This window comes from Mustela erminea, chromosome 4 (genome assembly GCF_009829155.1).
Source record: "Mustela erminea isolate mMusErm1 chromosome 4, mMusErm1.Pri, whole genome shotgun sequence".
NCBI lineage: Eukaryota > Metazoa > Chordata > Mammalia > Carnivora > Mustelidae > Mustela > Mustela erminea.
In genome coordinates this window covers 58,373,384-58,392,048 of record NC_045617.1, presented here as the reverse complement: position 1 = coordinate 58,392,048, position 18,665 = coordinate 58,373,384, and the positions used below count along the sequence as shown (strand labels likewise).

The 18,665-nt window shown below is 42.8% G+C and overlaps 1 protein-coding gene across 1 annotated transcript in view; it reads left to right on the top strand.

Annotated features, from left to right (window-relative positions):
• Nucleotides 1-3,154: 3,154 nt before the first annotated feature.
• The window catches only part of UTRN (utrophin), a 504,882-nt gene continuing 489,371 nt past the window's right edge, over nt 3,155-18,665 (top strand). Inside the window, exons 1-2 of the mRNA XM_032338010.1 lie at nt 3,155-3,367; nt 8,793-8,963. Coding sequence (XP_032193901.1) covers nt 8,885-8,963 — 79 coding nt within the window. The 5' untranslated portion in view covers nt 3,155-3,367; nt 8,793-8,884. The remainder of the gene's footprint in view (nt 3,368-8,792; nt 8,964-18,665) is intronic.

The window sequence follows — 18,665 nt, the reverse complement described above, 5'->3', positions numbered from 1 at the left end:
CCTGGGCCACCTTCCTATCACTTTCTCTAAATGCTCTACATTGCTCTTTGGGGTGGGGAGACAAAACCCACTGAGTACATTACAAGCCAATGTCCCTGGTGCATGGACCTCAGCTGGAATGTTGGTTGCAGGTGTTTCCACTTTTCACACAACTTGATTCTCAGGCTGGGAAGGCAGACCACACTGTCTGCTGTACCGGAACGAAGAGGTCTGTGGTTAAAATCTTCCACTAAATGTGTTTTCTTCACTTGCAAAGGAAACAGGGAGTAGGACCAGCTTGGGACCTCCTGGTCATCCCAACAACAGGAAGTTCTTTGTTTGGTCTCTGCCCGTGGTCTACAGAGAGTATCAGTCTGCATGTGGGGAGAAATGCTAGAAACAGGGCACACTTTCCACATAATGCACCAGTAGCCACTGAAGCAGAGGGTGTTGGTGGAGTCACTCCCGCCCAGATGGCGATTGTATTCTTACGACTTTTTCCTTACGGCCTTTGGGAAGGCTTAACTAAACATCCCCTCAGAGGTAGAAAATTCTAGGTCCCCTAGCAACTGTGTTTTTCAAAAACTTTGAGTTAAATAAAGTAACATTTGAGCAGCACTTTGGGATTTAGGAAGTACTCTTCACTTATGTATCCTTTCAAGCAGGGAAATCCTTAAATGCTCCAATGTGGTTTTATTTGAAAGGAGGAATCTGACTTTCCATCAACTCAACCAAAAGGATACAGTGTCTGATGAACAGCTTTAAGGGTCTGTAGGATTACCAGTTAAACCTCAGTCTCCCTTGATACAAGACTCAAGTAGCACTTGATCAGTCCTTTTTTTTTTTATGACACTTATCACTGATCTTGTCTATCCTTGCTTGTTTACAGGCCTTATCTAACTTGCTAGATTTGACATTCTTTAAGGCAAGATCTCCATCAGATTTTTCTTTGCATTATTCTCAGGGCGGATGGAACTGGCAGGCCATAAATTGGCATTTGCTAAATGAATGAGCCAATGACAGTGAATGAATAAATTATGTCCATTTCAAGTTAATCATCCGGATGTATTGTGGGGTTATATGAAGAAAACCCCGACCTCTCTAACAGCATTTAGGGACTGGGGAAACGTTTACTTTGTACCTAATAAAAAATTAGTGAATTCTTTCCAGAAAAAAAAAAAAAAAAAGGCATTTAAATCCCCTAGCGGTTTATCTTTGCTAAATCTTAAATTAACTTTCAGATATTAAGCCAGCAATAAGCCACAGCTGCTCGCTTATCAATCATCTTTTCTCTTTTTCAAGAACTAGGAATTTAGGATGCTGCCCCCCGCCCCCAGGTGTGATGATCTGGTGAGACAATCAGAGGAACGCTTGAGGAATGCAATGTTCTTCTCCATGTTTGTATGTGTGTATATATCGGAAAAATAGAAAAATAAGGCCAGCATAGGCACTGTTTGTAGGTATGATCGAATATAAAATCAAATGTCAAGTTTTTAACACTAAAAGCGACACTAAGAAAGTTAAAATAAATACACCGTTGGAACTAGGACCTATAAACTAGCAACGTCAGCAGTCGGAGGTAGGGTGAGCGGAGGGGGCAATGGAGATATACCTCTAGAGGAGAGCAAAATCACTCGAACTGCGCGGGGTGGGGGCGTGACTCCCATTTTTCGGGCTATGTGAATAAAGGGGACCATTCTCGCTCCCGGCGCCGCACGCACCGGGAGCCGCGCGGGGCGCGGAGCCCGGGACCAGTGGAGCGCCCCGCGGGCCGCTGCGGGAGGGGCGGGCGCGCAGGGCGGGCGCTGATTGACTGGGCGCGCGGTCAGGTGACGCGGGGCGCCACGTTCCAGGAGCCCAGCCGGCGGTGGCCGCCTGGGCCGGGGCCGAACCGGGGCCGAGAGGGGCCGAGAGGGGCCGCTCTCCCGGAACAAAGTTGCCGGGCCTGCGGCGGCGGGGCCGAGGCCGAGAGCCGAGCGGGAGCGGGAGCGCCGGGGGCGGCGCCGGCCCGGCAAGCGGTCCCGCTCGGCCGCCTCCTCCTGGGGAGAGCGAGCCCCGGGGTGCCCGGGCGCGAGTCCGTTTCCCCGAGGGGCGGCAGGGCGCCCCCGCTCGCTCCCGCGCCCCCTCCCTCTTCGGCCTCCTGCGCCGCTCTCCAACAAAGGGGCAGGCCCGCGGCGGCGGCGGCGGACCGGGGCGGGGGTGCGGCGGCGGAGGAGGAGCCGCCAGAGCGAGCGGCTCGCGCACAAAGTTGTGGAGTCGCCTTTCCTCGGAGGAGGGGAGCGGGCAGCCGCAGCCGGCCGCGGGCTTTCTCCCGCCGAGGCCGAGGAGGAGCCTCCGGCTCCCGAAGCCGATTGGGGCACCACGGCGAGTGGTACCTCCTTTCTTTTGGGTCACTTCTGCAGACGGAAAACTCTCTAGTGTTTGGCAAACTTGGTTGCCTGCGCGCCCGTTCCAGGTTTGCACTTGGACTGTTTTGTTTTTGTTTTTTTGGCGGAACTACCGGAGCAGGAAGATTGCACAAGTCGGGGGCGTTGTTTCAATCGGGTGTCAAAAAAAAAAAAAAAAATTTTTTTTTTTTCTTTCGGATTTGTCTGGTTCTTCGCGTTTCCTTTTTAAAACACATCGCCCCACAGAACTCACGCTCGCACACTCCCCCGCGATCACTCCGACCCAAACACGCCCGGAGGAGCCCTCGGCCCGCTGGGGACGCGGCGGAGGCTGGCAGGCGACGCGGGCCCGCGGGTCCAGGAAGCAGGTAAGCCCGTGCGAGGTCTCCGCCTCGGGCGGTGGGATGTGACCGCAGCCCCCGGGGCGGTGGGGCGTGGGCTGCGGGGAGGATGGACTTTCCGCGGCTCCCACCCTGCGTCCTGGTCTCCTCAAGTCTGAGTCTTAAGATGTCACCAACTTTCGTGTGCACTTTCCTCGGAACCTGCGTTCAGCTCCCTTCGGCGGGAGAGAGGGTGCCAGAAGCGTGGAGAGAGCTCGGACGTCCTCGCAGTCTGTCTGGGAGCGAACGCCCCCAACTCGTCAGACCCCGGCCGTGCAGCAGCCGGGCTCCCCCAGCCCTCCTCCCTCTCTGCGTGAGAGGGTCGCGTGCTTCGCGCTGTGATCTCCAAGAGGGGCCGGTTTCCTAGGAGGGCCTGTGACACACACCCCGGCCCCGGGAGGGCGGGGCCCGAGGTGTCCGCCAGGAGCGGGTGGTGGCGTGGTGGACGGGCAGAGGAGCTGCTCGCAGGCGCCCGCCTGGCAGGAAACGTGTTAGCCCTCCGCGCCGTGGCTGCTTCTGAGGGTGGGGCTCCAGGGAGGGGACAGGGGCGGCCAGTCGGTGCTTAGTCCCCACGGCAGCCTCTTCTGCTTTCCGGACTCTCGGCATCTCTTGCTACATCAGGTAAGATAATGGAGTGGGAAAGGTCTTTGGCCCTGGGTCCGAGGCTTTGGTTGCCCAAGGCCACTTACACAGCCAACAAAGCACGAATTCTAGGCTGTGCAACTTTTAGAAGGCACGCTGTTACGGGAGAATTCCCCCCCCCTCCCCCCGCCCAAGCCCCCAATTCCCAAGCCTTCCAGGGTTTCAAGGGAAGGAAAAACGTGCCCGACCTCCAAGAGCCCGAGGACCCGCACTTTGTTTTACATTTTACTGGAGAGCCCCAGGTCGAACTTGGGGCGATCGGCTCCGCTTTCTCGGCTGTCCCGGGGCAAGTCTCCTTTTTCCCAGCCTCCACGTCACCTGAGTCACCGGGGCCTCGCGGGTCAGTTCCTCATGCCGCGTTTGGGAGGGCCAGTGCACCGGTTGCTGCGGCTGGAACGCACCGACTTTGCGGAAGCTTCGATTCTCCCGGTCCCGGTTGGGGCCGGGTCTTGGGGCCTCTAGGACCCGCGGCAGCAGCCGCATCCACTCATTTGTAACTTGCATCGGCCTCAGGAAGTGCGGTTGGCGCCTCCCGGCTGTTGCTGGTGGGCGTGGGGGCAGCGGCCTGCGGGGAGTGCTGCGGGTTAGGCGAGGGCTGGAAGAATGCGAAGCTCGTGGGTGCTTCAGCTTCCCGAGTACCGGGCGGCCAGGGCCACGGTTTACGCACAGTCATTCCCCGCCCCCTCTACCCGAGTTTATGGGACCAATGAGACAGCTCTTTAACTCTCCTTTGGGTGTTTACCTAAATTTATTGCCGCTGTAAACAGTATTAATCACCGTAGTACTAACCTTCCCTTGGAGCGTTTCCGAGAGTGAATGGCAGTTCTTGGCACTGGCAGGTTTCTTGTACTGTTTCAAGCAGAGCGGCAAATTCTTGGCCCCTTCCCTTCCTTTTCCACTATCTTCAGCATTCCTGGAGTTTGGTTTCTAGTTTAAATGCATGGATAGTTTCAGCGCAAGGACCTATACGGCATTTCCATCACAATTGCACGTTGTGGAAGGAACTTGTATTCCTACATTGTATAATTGCCAAATTGTTTTAAAATTGAAACATTAACTTTACTTTTAAGGCCAGCCCCCTACCCTTTCACCCCCAAGTTTATTGCCACACCCGGATGGCTTGTGTTCCATATGACAGCCAGCCAGACACGTTCTGAAGAAACAGTTGCTGAATGCAGAGTTAAGTGTATTGGTTTCATCGAGGGATCTGGCTAAACTTTGCAAAGCATAATTCCGAGGGAACAGAGATCTGGAACAGTGGTAACAATAAATGACAATTTATTATATAGGGCTTAAAGCTTCTAAGGCAATAATATCCCATTCATCTATTCTCAGTTTCTAACCCAGCTTTGTGTGGAAGATGGTCTCTCTTACACTCTATAGATGTGCCCTGGGTAGGTCCACTCCAAGGCACACTGTGGGTGAAGAAACTTTGATTCTGTCTCCTGACAACCAATTATGAAGTAGCTACAGCATGTAGAGGTTTAGCAGGAGGTATCTTTTTCTGTGTGCTACTTAACCTGGGGTCCCCTACCCATTCCTGGCAACAGGTGACAGTCAGTGGCTCTCACTGCTCAAATGGCCTTCTTTGATTCTCTCTCCTTCCCATTCTTTTCTTGTCCTCTGACCCTCTTTCTGCTGTATCTTTGTAGCGTCTGAGGACTTTTGATGATCAGGAAGAGAAAATTTGAGAAATTATCCTAGAGTGGTAAAATTTAAAAAAATGATAAATATTCATGTGTAAATGAAGTCTACTGTAAACAGTTTACTTTTCTTTTTTATGGAGTGGGGAAGGTCTTTGGCAAGTGTTGAAGTGAAGACCCTTAGCTAAGACTAGTTATGAAGGAGAGTGTCAGATTTTCTCTTAAAGGGAGTAGTTAGTTGCTTTCCAGTAAAGAGAATTTTTGTTGGACCAACATGATTTTCCATAATAAAATTTTATATGCATTCGTCTGAACACAGCTTTAAGTTCTTAAATAAATTAAAATGCACTTAAGAATTCAGCAAATCTTTTACAGGTAGGTACCTCCCAAAAGAAACTTAGTCATATAATAATCCTGAAAGTCTTAACAGTAGTAGAGTAATATAAAAAAAATGAGAAAGAGGGGCACCTGGGTGGCTCAGTGGGTTAAGCCTCTGCCTTGGGCCCAGGTTATGATCTCAGGGTCCTGGGATTGAGCCCCACATTAGGCTCTCTGCTCAGCAGGGAGCCTGCTTCCCTCCTGCTTCTGCTTACTTGTGATCTCTGTCAAATAAATAAATAAAATCTTTTAAAAAAATGAGAAAGAGATTTTATACTCAAACTTTGGCAGATTAATGATCTAATCCACATGGTCCTCTCTCTAAGAGGAAAATTGTTCCTAAATCTTTAGTAGTCTACCAGTTTTCTTCTGCCTCAAACTGTTAAATACTTCAAGCATTTTTTCCTAAGGTAATTTTGACTTCTTTATTATTAGAACACACCCTTTTTCCCACTGGTCAGGAAAAAATATATAATAATTATTTTTTACATATACTTATTATAAAATAATATGGTATTTATTTGAATGTTACAGATAATTAAACATAAAACACTAAGTATTACATAAGTATGCCAAATGAAGCATATTATTAAATAATAAAACCACATGGTGTGTCCTTGAATTAAATAATTGAATTGCCTAATCCTAGCTAGCAGTAAACTCTTGTTCTGATATATGTTGTAATATATGAATTAATATCCACTATTTGCAGGTTAATATTTGGATGTGTTGACAGTTACATTCCCAACTAAATGATTAATTTATTTAATTGGCATTTGGGGTCCACTTAAGGGGCTGTTAGGATACAGCCAAGTTGCTGAACTTAAGACTGAATTGTGATTGTGTTTGGGCTGTAGGGGCAGTATAGTCCAGGAACTATTAGGGCAATACAGAGCTCTCATTATTGACATTCTTTTTTAATTTTTTTTATTTTTATTTTTTTTAAAGATTTTATTTATTTATTTGAGAGAGAGAGACAGTGAGAGAGAGCATGAGCGAGGAGAAGGTCAGAGGGAGAAGCAGACTCCCCATGCAGCTGGGAGCCCGATGTGGGACTCGATCCCGGGACTCCGGGATCATGACCTGAGCCGTAGGCAGTCATCCAACCAACTGAGCCACCCTGGCGTCCCACATTATTGACATTCTTAAAGAAAAGGTGGTTGTGCCAAGTATAATCCTCAATTCTTTAAATTCTACAGATGATTCTAATTACTAAAGATTAAAATTATTTCATTGCTGGGGCACCTGGGTGACTCAGTCCATTAAGTATAGACTCTTGGTTTCTGCTCAGGTCATGATCTCAGGGTTGTGAGATTGAGCCCTCCTGGGGCCCCAGGTCGGCTCCCGAGCTCAGTGCTGAGTCGCTTGAGATTCTTTCCTTGTCCCTACCATTCCCCTTCTCCTCCTCTTTCTGCTCTGGTGCTCTCTCTCTCTCTCAAATAAATAAATAAAATAAAATCTTTTAAAATTATTTTATTGAGTGACAGCTATCCTCAGCAGAATTCATATGATGTACCTTCTAGATTAAAATCTATGTCAGTGGGTATAATGTGTAACTATCCAGATTTTTATTGAATCCACACCATTTTTGAGATCAGTCCTATATATCCAACTATATTCTTTGTTATCTGCCCTTATATAACTCAGAGGCACCTAAAACTCAGCAAGTCCAAACCACATTCATGGTTCCTTCCACCAGTGGCTTATCTGCCAGTGTTCCCCAGCTCAGTGAATGACTCACCCTCCACACAGTTGCCCAAACCAAAACTGGGCAGTCCTTTTGTACCTTAGTATTCTGGACAACTCATATCCAGTCAGTCCCCAATTGCTACTGACCTTCTGTATTTGATATTTAAATATCCCACATATCTACCCATTTCTTTCCATGTACCCTTGTTTAGACCACAGTCATTTCCTGCCTATAATATTATACTAGAAAGGACACCCATATGCTTTCTCCCCACTTACCATTTTCCAGCATTTCCTTTCTTTCTCTTTCTCCCTCTCTCCCTGTATGTGTACATATAGGTAGAGAGATACCTATACATAGATAGACAGGCATATGCTGTCCTGTTTGAACTGAAGTTGAAGTCATTATCACACTTCATAGGTAAATATTTTGTCAGGTGTCTCCTATAATCAAAGATACTTGGAAAGATATACTTGCATAATGACAAAACCATGAACCTATACTAAGGAACTTTAATATTCATAGAAAAATATTGGCTGATATATAGCTTCGGTTCACATTTTTCATATTATCCCCCAACCATTTATTTTTTTAAAGTCTAAATTCAGTCAAGGATTATACTGGTTGTCATGGTTTTTTTTTTAGTCTCCTTTAACCCACAAAGTTCCCTCTCCCTCAGGTGTTTTTTCCATGATGTTGATAATTATAAGCAGTCCAGATTGTTTATTTTAAAGACCATCGGTCTAGATTTGTCTGTTCATGGTCAGCTTCATGAGGATACTACATAGATGATGTGGTATATTGCCCGTTGTACCACATGATGCCCCATTATTGGTCATATGAAGTTTTATCACTTGGTTAAAGTTAGGAATAATTTTCCCCAAAATTCTGTTACAGAAAAGTTTGAAATAAAATTTTTTTCAACACCCATGTGCCCATGGCCTATGTTCTCTAATGAACAATTGCTATATTCTGCTCTTGTCTTCATGGCTTCCTACTCATCATTCTGGTCCACCTACAAACCAGAGTGATCTTTTCAGAAGGCAGGTCTGATCATGTTACTTCCCTGCTTAAAACCATCTTTTAGATCCCCCTTCCTCTTCAGAGAAAGATCAAGAGCTTTGACCGGGTCTCCATTGCTCTGTCGCCAGTCCTGTCTACCTACTTCACTTAGTTTGCCAGATTTCTCTCTTCGGTGTTTTCTCTCCAAAGACACAGGCTCAGCCTCTTGAATCCTCCATGATTCTTCCTGACATGGAAGGCTCTTATTTTTCTCCTCCCACCTCTTTTTTGTTTTTTGCTAATTAAATTTTTCTCATCACTGAAGGCTTGGCTCAAGTGTCACTTCTTCAAGAAAACCTTCTCTAATTGCCCTGGGCAGGTGCAAGTCCTCTGCTATATGCTCATAAGACTCTATGCTTCACATGTGTACATTTGTGACATATCAGTATTATAATGAAATAATTCATTACATAATTAACAGCTTAGTGTCTAGAAACTTCTTCATAGCAGAGTCTGGGTCTCCTTTTTAGTCCTATCCCCATTGCCCAGATCAGTGCCTTACAAATAGAAAATGCTGAATAAATAGTTGCTGAATGAATGGTTAGTATGGATAACTATATTATTATTTATATTAAACAAAAATGTATGTATACATTTTTTCTCAAGTCAGTACATTCCCTTTTCTTTTTAGGGATTGATGTCAACCTGGATCATTATAGACAACTGGAAGTCTTAAGAAGAGGATTTACTACTGTCTTTGGATTACTTTGAAACTCAGCAAAGATGGCCAAGTATGGAGAACATGAGGCCAGGCCTGATGACGGGCAGAATGAGTTCAGTGACATCATTAAGTCCAGATCTGGTAGGTAACGAAAGCTTAAGAAAATGATGAGTTATTATGTATAAACCACTTAAAAGACATGTTTTTTAGCTTGTTCTTGTGAGACAAACTTCTTTTGAGAAACACGGTTCTGACAAATGACTATTACATTGTAGAAGGTAATGAGCTGTCTCTGAGTATTGCCTTAATTGCCAATCCGTTTTGGTCTTATTATATGTTGATGGGTACTGCTTGGTGAAACCCCTACCTGTGGTTGAATGCTTTTCCTTGAGGAGACCACCCCTTTCCACACAGACACAAAGCTGAGCAGTTTTTTTCTTATTGATCTGTTTTATGAAGTTGAAGGGATTATGTGCTTAAAATATGAAGTAGCGGTTTCTGGCAAGGTGGGTCTTCTAGAGTTTTGCTTCATTTACTCTATATCCTCACCTCTGTCTGTTTTTGGTGGTCAGGGTTGGGTCAACAGGCACCCCACCCTTGCTTTCCTTTTGGGACCTTTTTAGGAGTATTCTGAAGGTGCAGTTTTCACGTGGGTCCCCTAGGGCAGCTTGATGCTTTTCATATGAACATTTCAGTTGGGGATCTAAGGATACCACTCCCTCCCTCAATCTTTTATATAACTGAGTGCTTTTTGACTCTGGCTGTACAAATGAATCAACTGGGGAGTTTTAAAAAAATGCAGATGCACTGGCTCCAGTCCAGACCTGTTGAATAATTTCTGTATTTTTTAAAAGCTTCAAAGAACGATTCTGAGACAGGCTTTAAGGGGAGATATTTTCGGGCAGGCAGGGCCTTTTTGAACTTTGGAAATTACACAGAACTCCACCCTGGGTGTGAACACTATACTTAAGTAACTTTGGGAGTTACTTTGAGGTATAAAATTATATCCAGTGTCACTTTAAAAACAGAAAAGGAAGCTAAACCCTGTTTTTGCTGTGTGAATTATCTTTATATTATGTTAGGATCCTGTTTCTTAATTATTTGAAATTGCAAAAATATGTACTGAAAATAAGCTTAAGTTAACAGAGATACGTATGTAAGACACACCTTTCCCTTTTTGATACTGGTATCAGTTGATGGGTAAAGATTTTGGTTATTATAGTCTTGGCTCTAAATATGTAGTTACTATTGTACAACTTTAAGGATCTTTTGGGGGTACAGCTTAATATCCAGTGGTAAAATTCACTCTCAGGATGTTTTATTCCTCTAAATTTCTTTTTGTTTAAGTGTTATAATAGTATATGAGACTGATGCGCTACCTAATGCACTAATGAGGCACCTACTAAGTGTTTAGTAGTATAAACACTTAGTATATAAGGGATTATTAATATCTTCTTAAGAGCACAGAATATATCTGGAAATATGTAAATGTAACCAAGAGGAAAATAAAAGACACCACTCAACACATCCATGCTTGTCATGTTCTATAAATTGTGAGGTGGTATATTCTTAGATAGTTTTCTGAGTCAGTGTCCATTACAGTAAGACCTTTGATATTTATAACTATGTATTTTAGCCATAGCCTTAAAAAAGTCATTATATGTAAGTTTAAAAATATTGAGTATATATGATGAGTACGTAAAACTTCGAAACTCTTCTTTAAATTAAATATTATCATTTAAAGAGACTGAAAATTCTCGTACATTATTGGGGGACATTTGGGTAGAAATTACCACGTTTTTACCATATGCATACCACTTGGCTCAATAACTCTATTTTTAGAGTTTTCCCCTAGGGAGTACACAGAAGTGTATAAGCAAGAAGTCAATCGCGGCATTTTTATCATAGAAAAAATTGGAAACACTATAAAAACCCAGTATTGAGGATTAGTTAAGTCATGATTTCCCAATGTATTTGTGAAATAGCACAAGTTCTGATGCATAATTCATAAAAGGATGTGAGGAGTGGGAGAGGGAGAAGCAGGCCTCCCACCCTAACACTGAGCAGGGAGCCCTATGAGGGGCTCGACCCCAGGGATCTGGGATCATGACCTGAGCCAAAGGCAGATGCTTGATGACTGAGCCACCCAGGCGCCCCAGCTTAGAGTGTTTTAATACCAAAGCTATGACTGTTACTTCGGAGGCATCTACTTCAAACACATTGAAAAGCTAGCTGTTGCATAGCTGAGATATGAATCACATTCTTTTCACTGGATTATGTTGAAAAAGCCAGTAGATAAGTTTGGATTTGAATGGACCTATTAGTCCCAATCTCTCTTTCCGGAAGGCACTTTTTTGATTCTTTTACGGTGAACACTAGTAGACAATGGTCACGTCTTATAGTACTCTAAAATATACATAGTGACTAGGGAGTGTTCATATCCTGTCAAAGGCATCATCTACCTATAAAGATATATATGTAAGACACACCTTTCCCTTTGTGATACTGGTATCACAACCTTGGATGTGTTCTATGCTGAATTTGTTGCCTTTTCAGTTTTCCTTTAAGAAAACTTGAATTCTAATCTGTTCCTCGATGTTTCTTCCTTTTGGAGGACTGGATGGCAGGGAGAGGTAGAGATTGGGTGGGGAAAAAACTAAAGTTGAGAGTATATCGACAAACTTAATCTTTTTGGTTTATGAGGATTCTTTTCTTTCCTCCCCAAACTTGAGTTTGGACAGTCTAAAAGCTGGCCTAGGAGAAATATTTGTGCATTTAAGTTATTAGGATTGTTTATATTACCCTTATCCAGTATTAATTTGTTTTATGCTTTGTGTGAGGTTTAAATATTTTTTCACATCCTTTGCACCATCTAAATGGATGTGTGACAGTGGGAAAGTGATGAAGTAATGTCATGAGTGTAAAAACTACACACTTCTTTACGGTTGTAGTACCCTTGTCTTGGATTTGAGTGAATTTTAGAAAAGAATTCGAAAGGATATGATCTTTAATGGTTAAAGGTTGGATAAAAGTAGACCTTTCTGTTCCTAAGTGAAAGACACATAAGTCAAGTTTGTCGTCAATGACTGCATTGTTTGATAGCCTCAATTAGTGAGCTTCAGAAAGCTTAACGAGTTAGTAATGGTTTTGAGAGTGTAGGCCAAGAATTAGAGGTTTTTTTTGTTTTTTTGTTTGTTTGTTTTTGTTTCTGTTTTGTTTGTGTGTGTGTGTGTGTGTGTGTGAGAAATATATTGGCAGTGGGGTGTGTGATGTGTAAGCTTCTGCTTGAAACATTTTAAGCATGAAATAATAAAACAGTTTGAGATGCATATAAAGTCAAAGAATGTCCCTGTTGCTATTTCATTCTTACAATAGCTAACACACTTTAAAGCCAGTAATGGAGACTACATCATCCTTTTCTGTTCTCAGTGCTGTTGTAATTTTTTTTTTGGCACAGAGACCCCTTAATGAGGGTCTACCTCAGGGCTAAAGGCAGGGTGTCAACTAGTTATAGGTAGGGATTTTGGCTATTTGGGGATTTGAATCAATAGATTGTATGTATATGTGTATATATATATAGAGAGAGAGAGAGAGAGAGAGAAAGACGGGAAAGAGCCATTTGTTGAATGAATGCGGTGACCCACACACTATTGTGTGATTCAGTATCCTCTTTAAAAGGCCTTGGGCAGGAAGCTGGAGTGTAACAATTATATCATTTCTTCCTTCACCTTTTTTGTTCTTGCCTAATCCTGGTGTCTAATGGTTGAACGAACGTTAGAGGCCATACAGCCAGCCATGCCTGCGACATGTCTGTACCCAATCCCTGCTTGGACACGTCCAGTGATGGGATCACACTGATTATGGTGATGATGATGATGATGATGATGATGATAATTCTGGCAGTTTACATTTGTTGAGCATAGACCACATGCAGATACAGTGCTATGAGTTTAATCCTAACAACCATGATTTTACAGATGACAAACATGAGTCACATAGAAGTAGTTTTCACAATGGCCTTCCTTCTATTTCTTCAAAGGCCCAGGGCCTTTGCATATCCCTCTTTTCCTTGTTTTTATCTGTTAGGCTTCTTCTTGTCATTTAAATTTAGGTTTGAGTGTCATCACTGAGAGGTCTTCCCTGCTGACTTGAGAAAATAGATCTTGGAGGCATTCCTGACTGTATCATTGTATTTAAGTTCCCTATATGTTCTTATTGCTATCTGGCATTTTTCTTCGTGTGTGTGTGTGTGTGTGTGTGTGTGTGTACGCACGCACGCCAATGTCCTTCCAAGTAGAATTTAATTCCACAAGAGCAAGAACCAGTACGTCCCTGACATCAGGCCCAGGGCCTAGCTCCTAGTAGATGAGCAATGAATGCTTAGTCAGTGAGAAGGGCCACAGAGCTGGAAAGTGTGGGAGCTGGGATTAGAACTCAGGTGATACGGAGTTCTGCATTTAACCTTTACATATTGCTGAGTCTCCTAATTTTTTTTTTTTTTAAGATTTTATTTATTTGTCAGAGAGAGGGAGAGAGAGCGAGCACAGGCAGACAGAATGGCAGGCAGTGGCAGAGGGAGAAGCAGGCTCCCTGCCGAGCAAGGAGCCCGATGTGGGACTCGATCCCAGGACGCTGGGATCATGACCTGAGCCGAAGGCAGCTGCTTAACCAACTGAGCCACCCAGGCGTCCCATGAGTCTCCTAATTTATTAGGTAGCTTATTCCATTGCTGCTAGGTGATTCTTCATTTGTGGTGATCTATTGCTTATAAATTTTGCACGGTATTAATTTGGCTTATACATATCCCTCTACCTCTTTCCTATCCCCAGTCCACCGGGGTTGGGGCCCTGGACCATAATGTAGAGTTTCTCTAGGCCTCCTGACATCATAGCCCTGCCAAGGGAGGGCCAACTGTAGGAGACAACAGCCTGCTTCTCCCAGGCTTGTCCTGGCCTTCCTTGGCTCCGGTCTCTGTCACTTTCTCTAAGAGTTAGCAAAGGGGAGATAATCAGACCACAGGCAGTCTTCTAGGTGGAAGGCAGAGAAATTGATAATTTGTTTCTGATGTAAATTCTCTTTTCTTTTTTCCTCTGACTGCTGCTCAAGGCTTTTCACTGGCTGGTGAAAAAAATGTAGTGGATTTCAGATGCACTGCAATTTGGCACAGTTTAAGCCCTGGTCTGATGCCCAGATGGTTATCTCTGGGATCGAAAGGGTTGGTGGCGGTGGGGAACTGGGGGAGGGAAGAAAAGAGAGGCCAGTGAAATAAAAATAAAATGAATTATTTAATATGGAATATTATACCTGGTTATATTTATAGCAGGTCTCCTGAAAATATACTGTTTGCAATAAAGGGAACTTGCTTAACAAGATTCAGTTTAATAAGAATTATGAGGAAGATTACTTTATTTGTTTATCTTTTAGTGGCCTTCCTTTAGGAGGACGCTGGTTATGTTGTATTGAGGGATTCCTTGATCATTTTTCTCTTGAATTTAAAGAAATACCTGTGAGGGGATTTTTCTGAACATCTTAAAGGACTTTGAAAAATTGTTCTCTCCCCCGCCCCTCCGTAGCTTTACTTGGCTGGAATACCTGTGCTTTGGCGGGAGCTCTTTGAGCAGGTTTGTTTTTTTCCATGAGCCCTGGGGATTTGTGGGGAGGGATGGTAACCCTCTTGGAAATTCAACTCTGACAGCGGAGAGCAGCTATTCTTGTAATGCGTGTAAAAATATTCTCCATGTTGTCGCCTCATTATGCTGAAGTAGTGCAATCGTAGAAAAGTTTTCTGTATTAATGCAATTCTCATGACCTGTTACTGTGCCTGTGGAAGCTTGTAGGTGATCCATTCCCAATCAGGAAACATGAATTGCTGAGAATGTTCTAAGCAATGAAAGTACATTAATTCTATGGTCAGAATGGAAAACTCAATTTTATTGAACCTTACTTGAGGCCAGAAGTTTGAACTAGATGCTGATATGATGATTTTCTGGGAACAAGGGAACATGTGAGTTCATTGCTGCAGTTGTAAATATTAGTTAAAATTTAATTGTGAAAGGGTACTCAGGTGGTTTCAGATGTATTGGCCAAATTGTTTGTCCCTTAAGCTGTGTGTGTAGGCAGACGTATTGACTCTATTACTATTTTAATTTTTTTTGTATGCCTCAATTGTTTAATAATAAATATACTCAAGTCAGTATTTGAAATATGAGTCATTATGAGTTTTTAAAATCTATTTACTCTTGAATTTACTCTTGGCTTGTGGACTGAGAAATCTAAGCCAGATCTAGCTCTTTCACTTTTGCTTCCTCTGTCCTTGGATTTGCACGTGTTAACTCTAGGAGGCCTTTGCATCGGGCCTTTGAACAACCACCTGTCTAAAGTTTATTTAAATCCTGTGGGTCTTCTCTATCAGAAGCTTGTCCTCCTGGCCTGGTTAATAGGAAGAATTTTTATTTATTTATTTATTTTTGTGAGTGCTCCTGTGGCAGCTAAGATTAAGGCTTGAGATATGGTATGATCTCACATTGGTTTTGAGAACTCAGTTTCTTTAAAAAAAAAAATTGGTCTTATCACAGCTGTTGAGCTCAAAGTGTAAAGCAGTAGAATAATATTTCATAGGAGAATATTTTCAAATGAATTTTTCTTTTAATGGGGGGCCTGCCTGGTTAGTTATTATGATTTCTGTTGAGTTCAATAATGTTAGCATTTAATTATGTAACAAATTTTTTTTTTCAAGGAACAGAAAAAGCACCTAGTGACATTTCTTACATAGCAGAGAAGCCCAATGAATAATGGACTTTGCATCTCTGAAGTGGTACAACTTTGAAATAAATACATCTGCTGTAGTGTAAAAAGTATTATCTGTGGAGATACTCTTTTTTAATTCCATACTTTTAATGTTTGAGAATTTCTTTCATTCTGCTTCCTAGTTAAGATTTTGGTATATGATATACATAATATATACTGGGGATGGGGTTAGCATTTTGAGGTTGATACTCATGGATTGGTTATTTTGTTCTTCGTAAGCTATGTGTGAGTCATGTTATTTAACACTAATTCAATAATTACCTAGATGTATATGTATGCTTTTGTTTTGCAAGTTGGGTTTTGGGCTCACTGCATGCAGGACTGCTAACTCAGGCTGCACATCAGAACCACTCTTCTGGATTTGGATTCAGTCGTGCCGGGAGGGGTCTGGGCTTCTGGAGTTTTAACAAGCCCCACAGCTTTATGGAGAAAGAAGGCCAGTTTAAGACTGTTAGAACTGAGGGACGCCTGGGTGGCTCAGTTGGTTAAGCAGCTGCCGTGGGCTCAGGTCACGATCCCAGCGTCCTGGCATCGAGTCCCACATTGGGCTCCTTGCTCGGCAGGGAGCCTGCTTCTCCCTCTGCCTCTAGCCTGCCACTCTGTCTGCCTGTGCTTACTCTCTCTCTCTCTAACAAATAAATTAAAAAAAAAAAAAAAAAAAAGACTGTTAGAACTGAAAAAAATGGTCTGTGCATTTCAGAGGAGTTTTTAATAATAGCCAAATGTTGAAGTTTATTTCTACCTACAAACACTTCCCTTTAAACATTTTAAAAAGACAGTGGATTCTTGGTATTGGACATTTTTTTCTTTTGCTTTATATTTTGAAGAGTTTCGCTTATGTTGAGCAAAGGTAAAACCATGGCAGTCAGGGTGCATTTCTTATCATGTCCCCTTAAACCAGAGTATCATAGTAAAATATTCAGCAGCAAAGTATTTCTTTGTTGAGCTCCTTGGTCTTCAACTCAGTGTACTTAATCTCTTCCTGCTGTAAGTCTAATGTCATATCCTGAAGTCTTATACGGAGTCCTTGATCAAGTCATTGTAAAAACTTACTGTGTGTTATTTTCTAAGAAATTATTTCTAAGATATGTTTTTTGACTCATGGTGGGAAAAAATTCTCATATCCAATCCTATATGTTAGCTTTCCTTTTTTTTTCTTTTTAGTTAAGTTATAATTTATTCATACTGTGGAATAATTTGAGGTAAAAAAAATCAAGTTTTTTTTTTCTGTATCAATATGGGGTGATTTCTAAGATGTGATACAAAGTATGAAACATAATCAACATTTTGCTACTTTTCTTATATTCTTTAAGATTAGAGACAATATTACATATGTATTTCCCTCCCTCTTTTTGTATTTTAAGTAGGTGACATCTAATACTTATATTTAATATAACTAGACTTTCTTTTGACACAAAATAATTTGCCCATCATTCTTTTAAAATGCACTCATTTTAAAAGAATAATTTTTTATTATGTCAAAGATGAATTAGGAGGTAAGTGACTTTTTGAGCACTATAGCGAGTTCCTTGAGGATCTGTAAATATGTGCCGGAGGTCTTGAGATGCCCTTGTATACATTTAACTAAACCAAGCCAAACACCAAATTCCCACTCTTACAGTCCTTGAGTTATTTGCAGGAGTGTCTTTGAGCTCTGTAGCGTCTTTGAAGATATAGGAAGGGATTTTCATTTCTTCATTGATTATACAAGCTTTGGGGTGGATCAAAATGTGTACCTGCTCTTTTTTTTTTTTTTTAAATATTTTATTTATTTATTTATTTGACAGAGAGAGCGAGAGCCAGCAAGTGCACAAGCAGGCAGAGGGAGAGGGAGAAACAAGGTCCCCGCAGAGCAAGGGGCATAATATGGGGCTCCATCCTAGGACCCTGCAATCATGACCTGAGCCAAGGGCTTAACCGACTGAGCCACCCAGGCGCCCCTGTAATTGCTCCTACACATGTCACTGTGTAGAATTTGAGGCGGGTGCAGAGATTTACTTGTCCTGCTGCTCCCCAAGGCAGACCTCATATGTAAGTTCCCTTGCTGATCAAACCTGCCACCTACCAACCTTGAGTGGTCTGCTTCTGCTCTTTCTCTGGGCTCTCCTTGTCTTTTGTATATGGAAGCCAGTTTCAAATTTCATTCAGGGAATTCTTGAGGTTGTAAACGAACATATGCCCTTAAATTTTTTGACTATTGCAAGTATTGACTCAGAGCTGGGAGAATGAATCAGAGTCTTATTTTGTGTTGAAGGCTCCTGGCCTTATTTAAATGCCTTATTCAAAAGCCACCCTCTGGGGGGGCTCTTAAATAAGTGAGTTCTAGTTTACTCTGTGACCCTATGTAGTTCCTTTATAGGTGTTTAGAAAATGTCATACTGCAAAATGTAAGGATATTTATTTATTTTTGTGTTTTTACATGTGTCATCCGTGGCCAGTTCTATAAGATACCAGATTCTTATTCATCTATGAGATCCCATTTGAATACCATGTGAACAGAAAAAGATCAGAGTGACTTGAATTGTTTTAACTTATATGTGCTTTTTCAAGAGACTTTACTATTCACGCGCAGCAGTCGCTTGGAGCAAGAGAGGAGGAGCGGGAGGGTTAGAGGAGTGTTCATATTTGGGGAATGCACATATATGCTTGCTCTCTCAGACTGGCTTTATTGAACACTTGGCGTATGACAGATCTTATTCTGGGGACCTGGCATGAAGGCAGATTGCTCAGAGAGGGGAACTCATTTGCATGTATGTTTAAGTGAAACACTGAGAGATGTCTGCCACCACTTTCTCTTTCTAGCAGCTCTGCCTTCCCCCTGACACCACAGTACCCTGTGCAGGAGGCAAACGGCACCATGGGAGGACTGCCCATGGTCCTTCTCTTGCCTTTGTGATGGGAGGACTGCCCATGGTCCTTCTCTTGCCTTTGCGATATGGCTGGCTTCGTTTTCTCTGCTTGGTTGTTTTTCCCCTCCCAAGCCTCCAATTTTGAGACCTTCGTTCTTCAAACAGCATAAGTGACAAAGCATTCTAC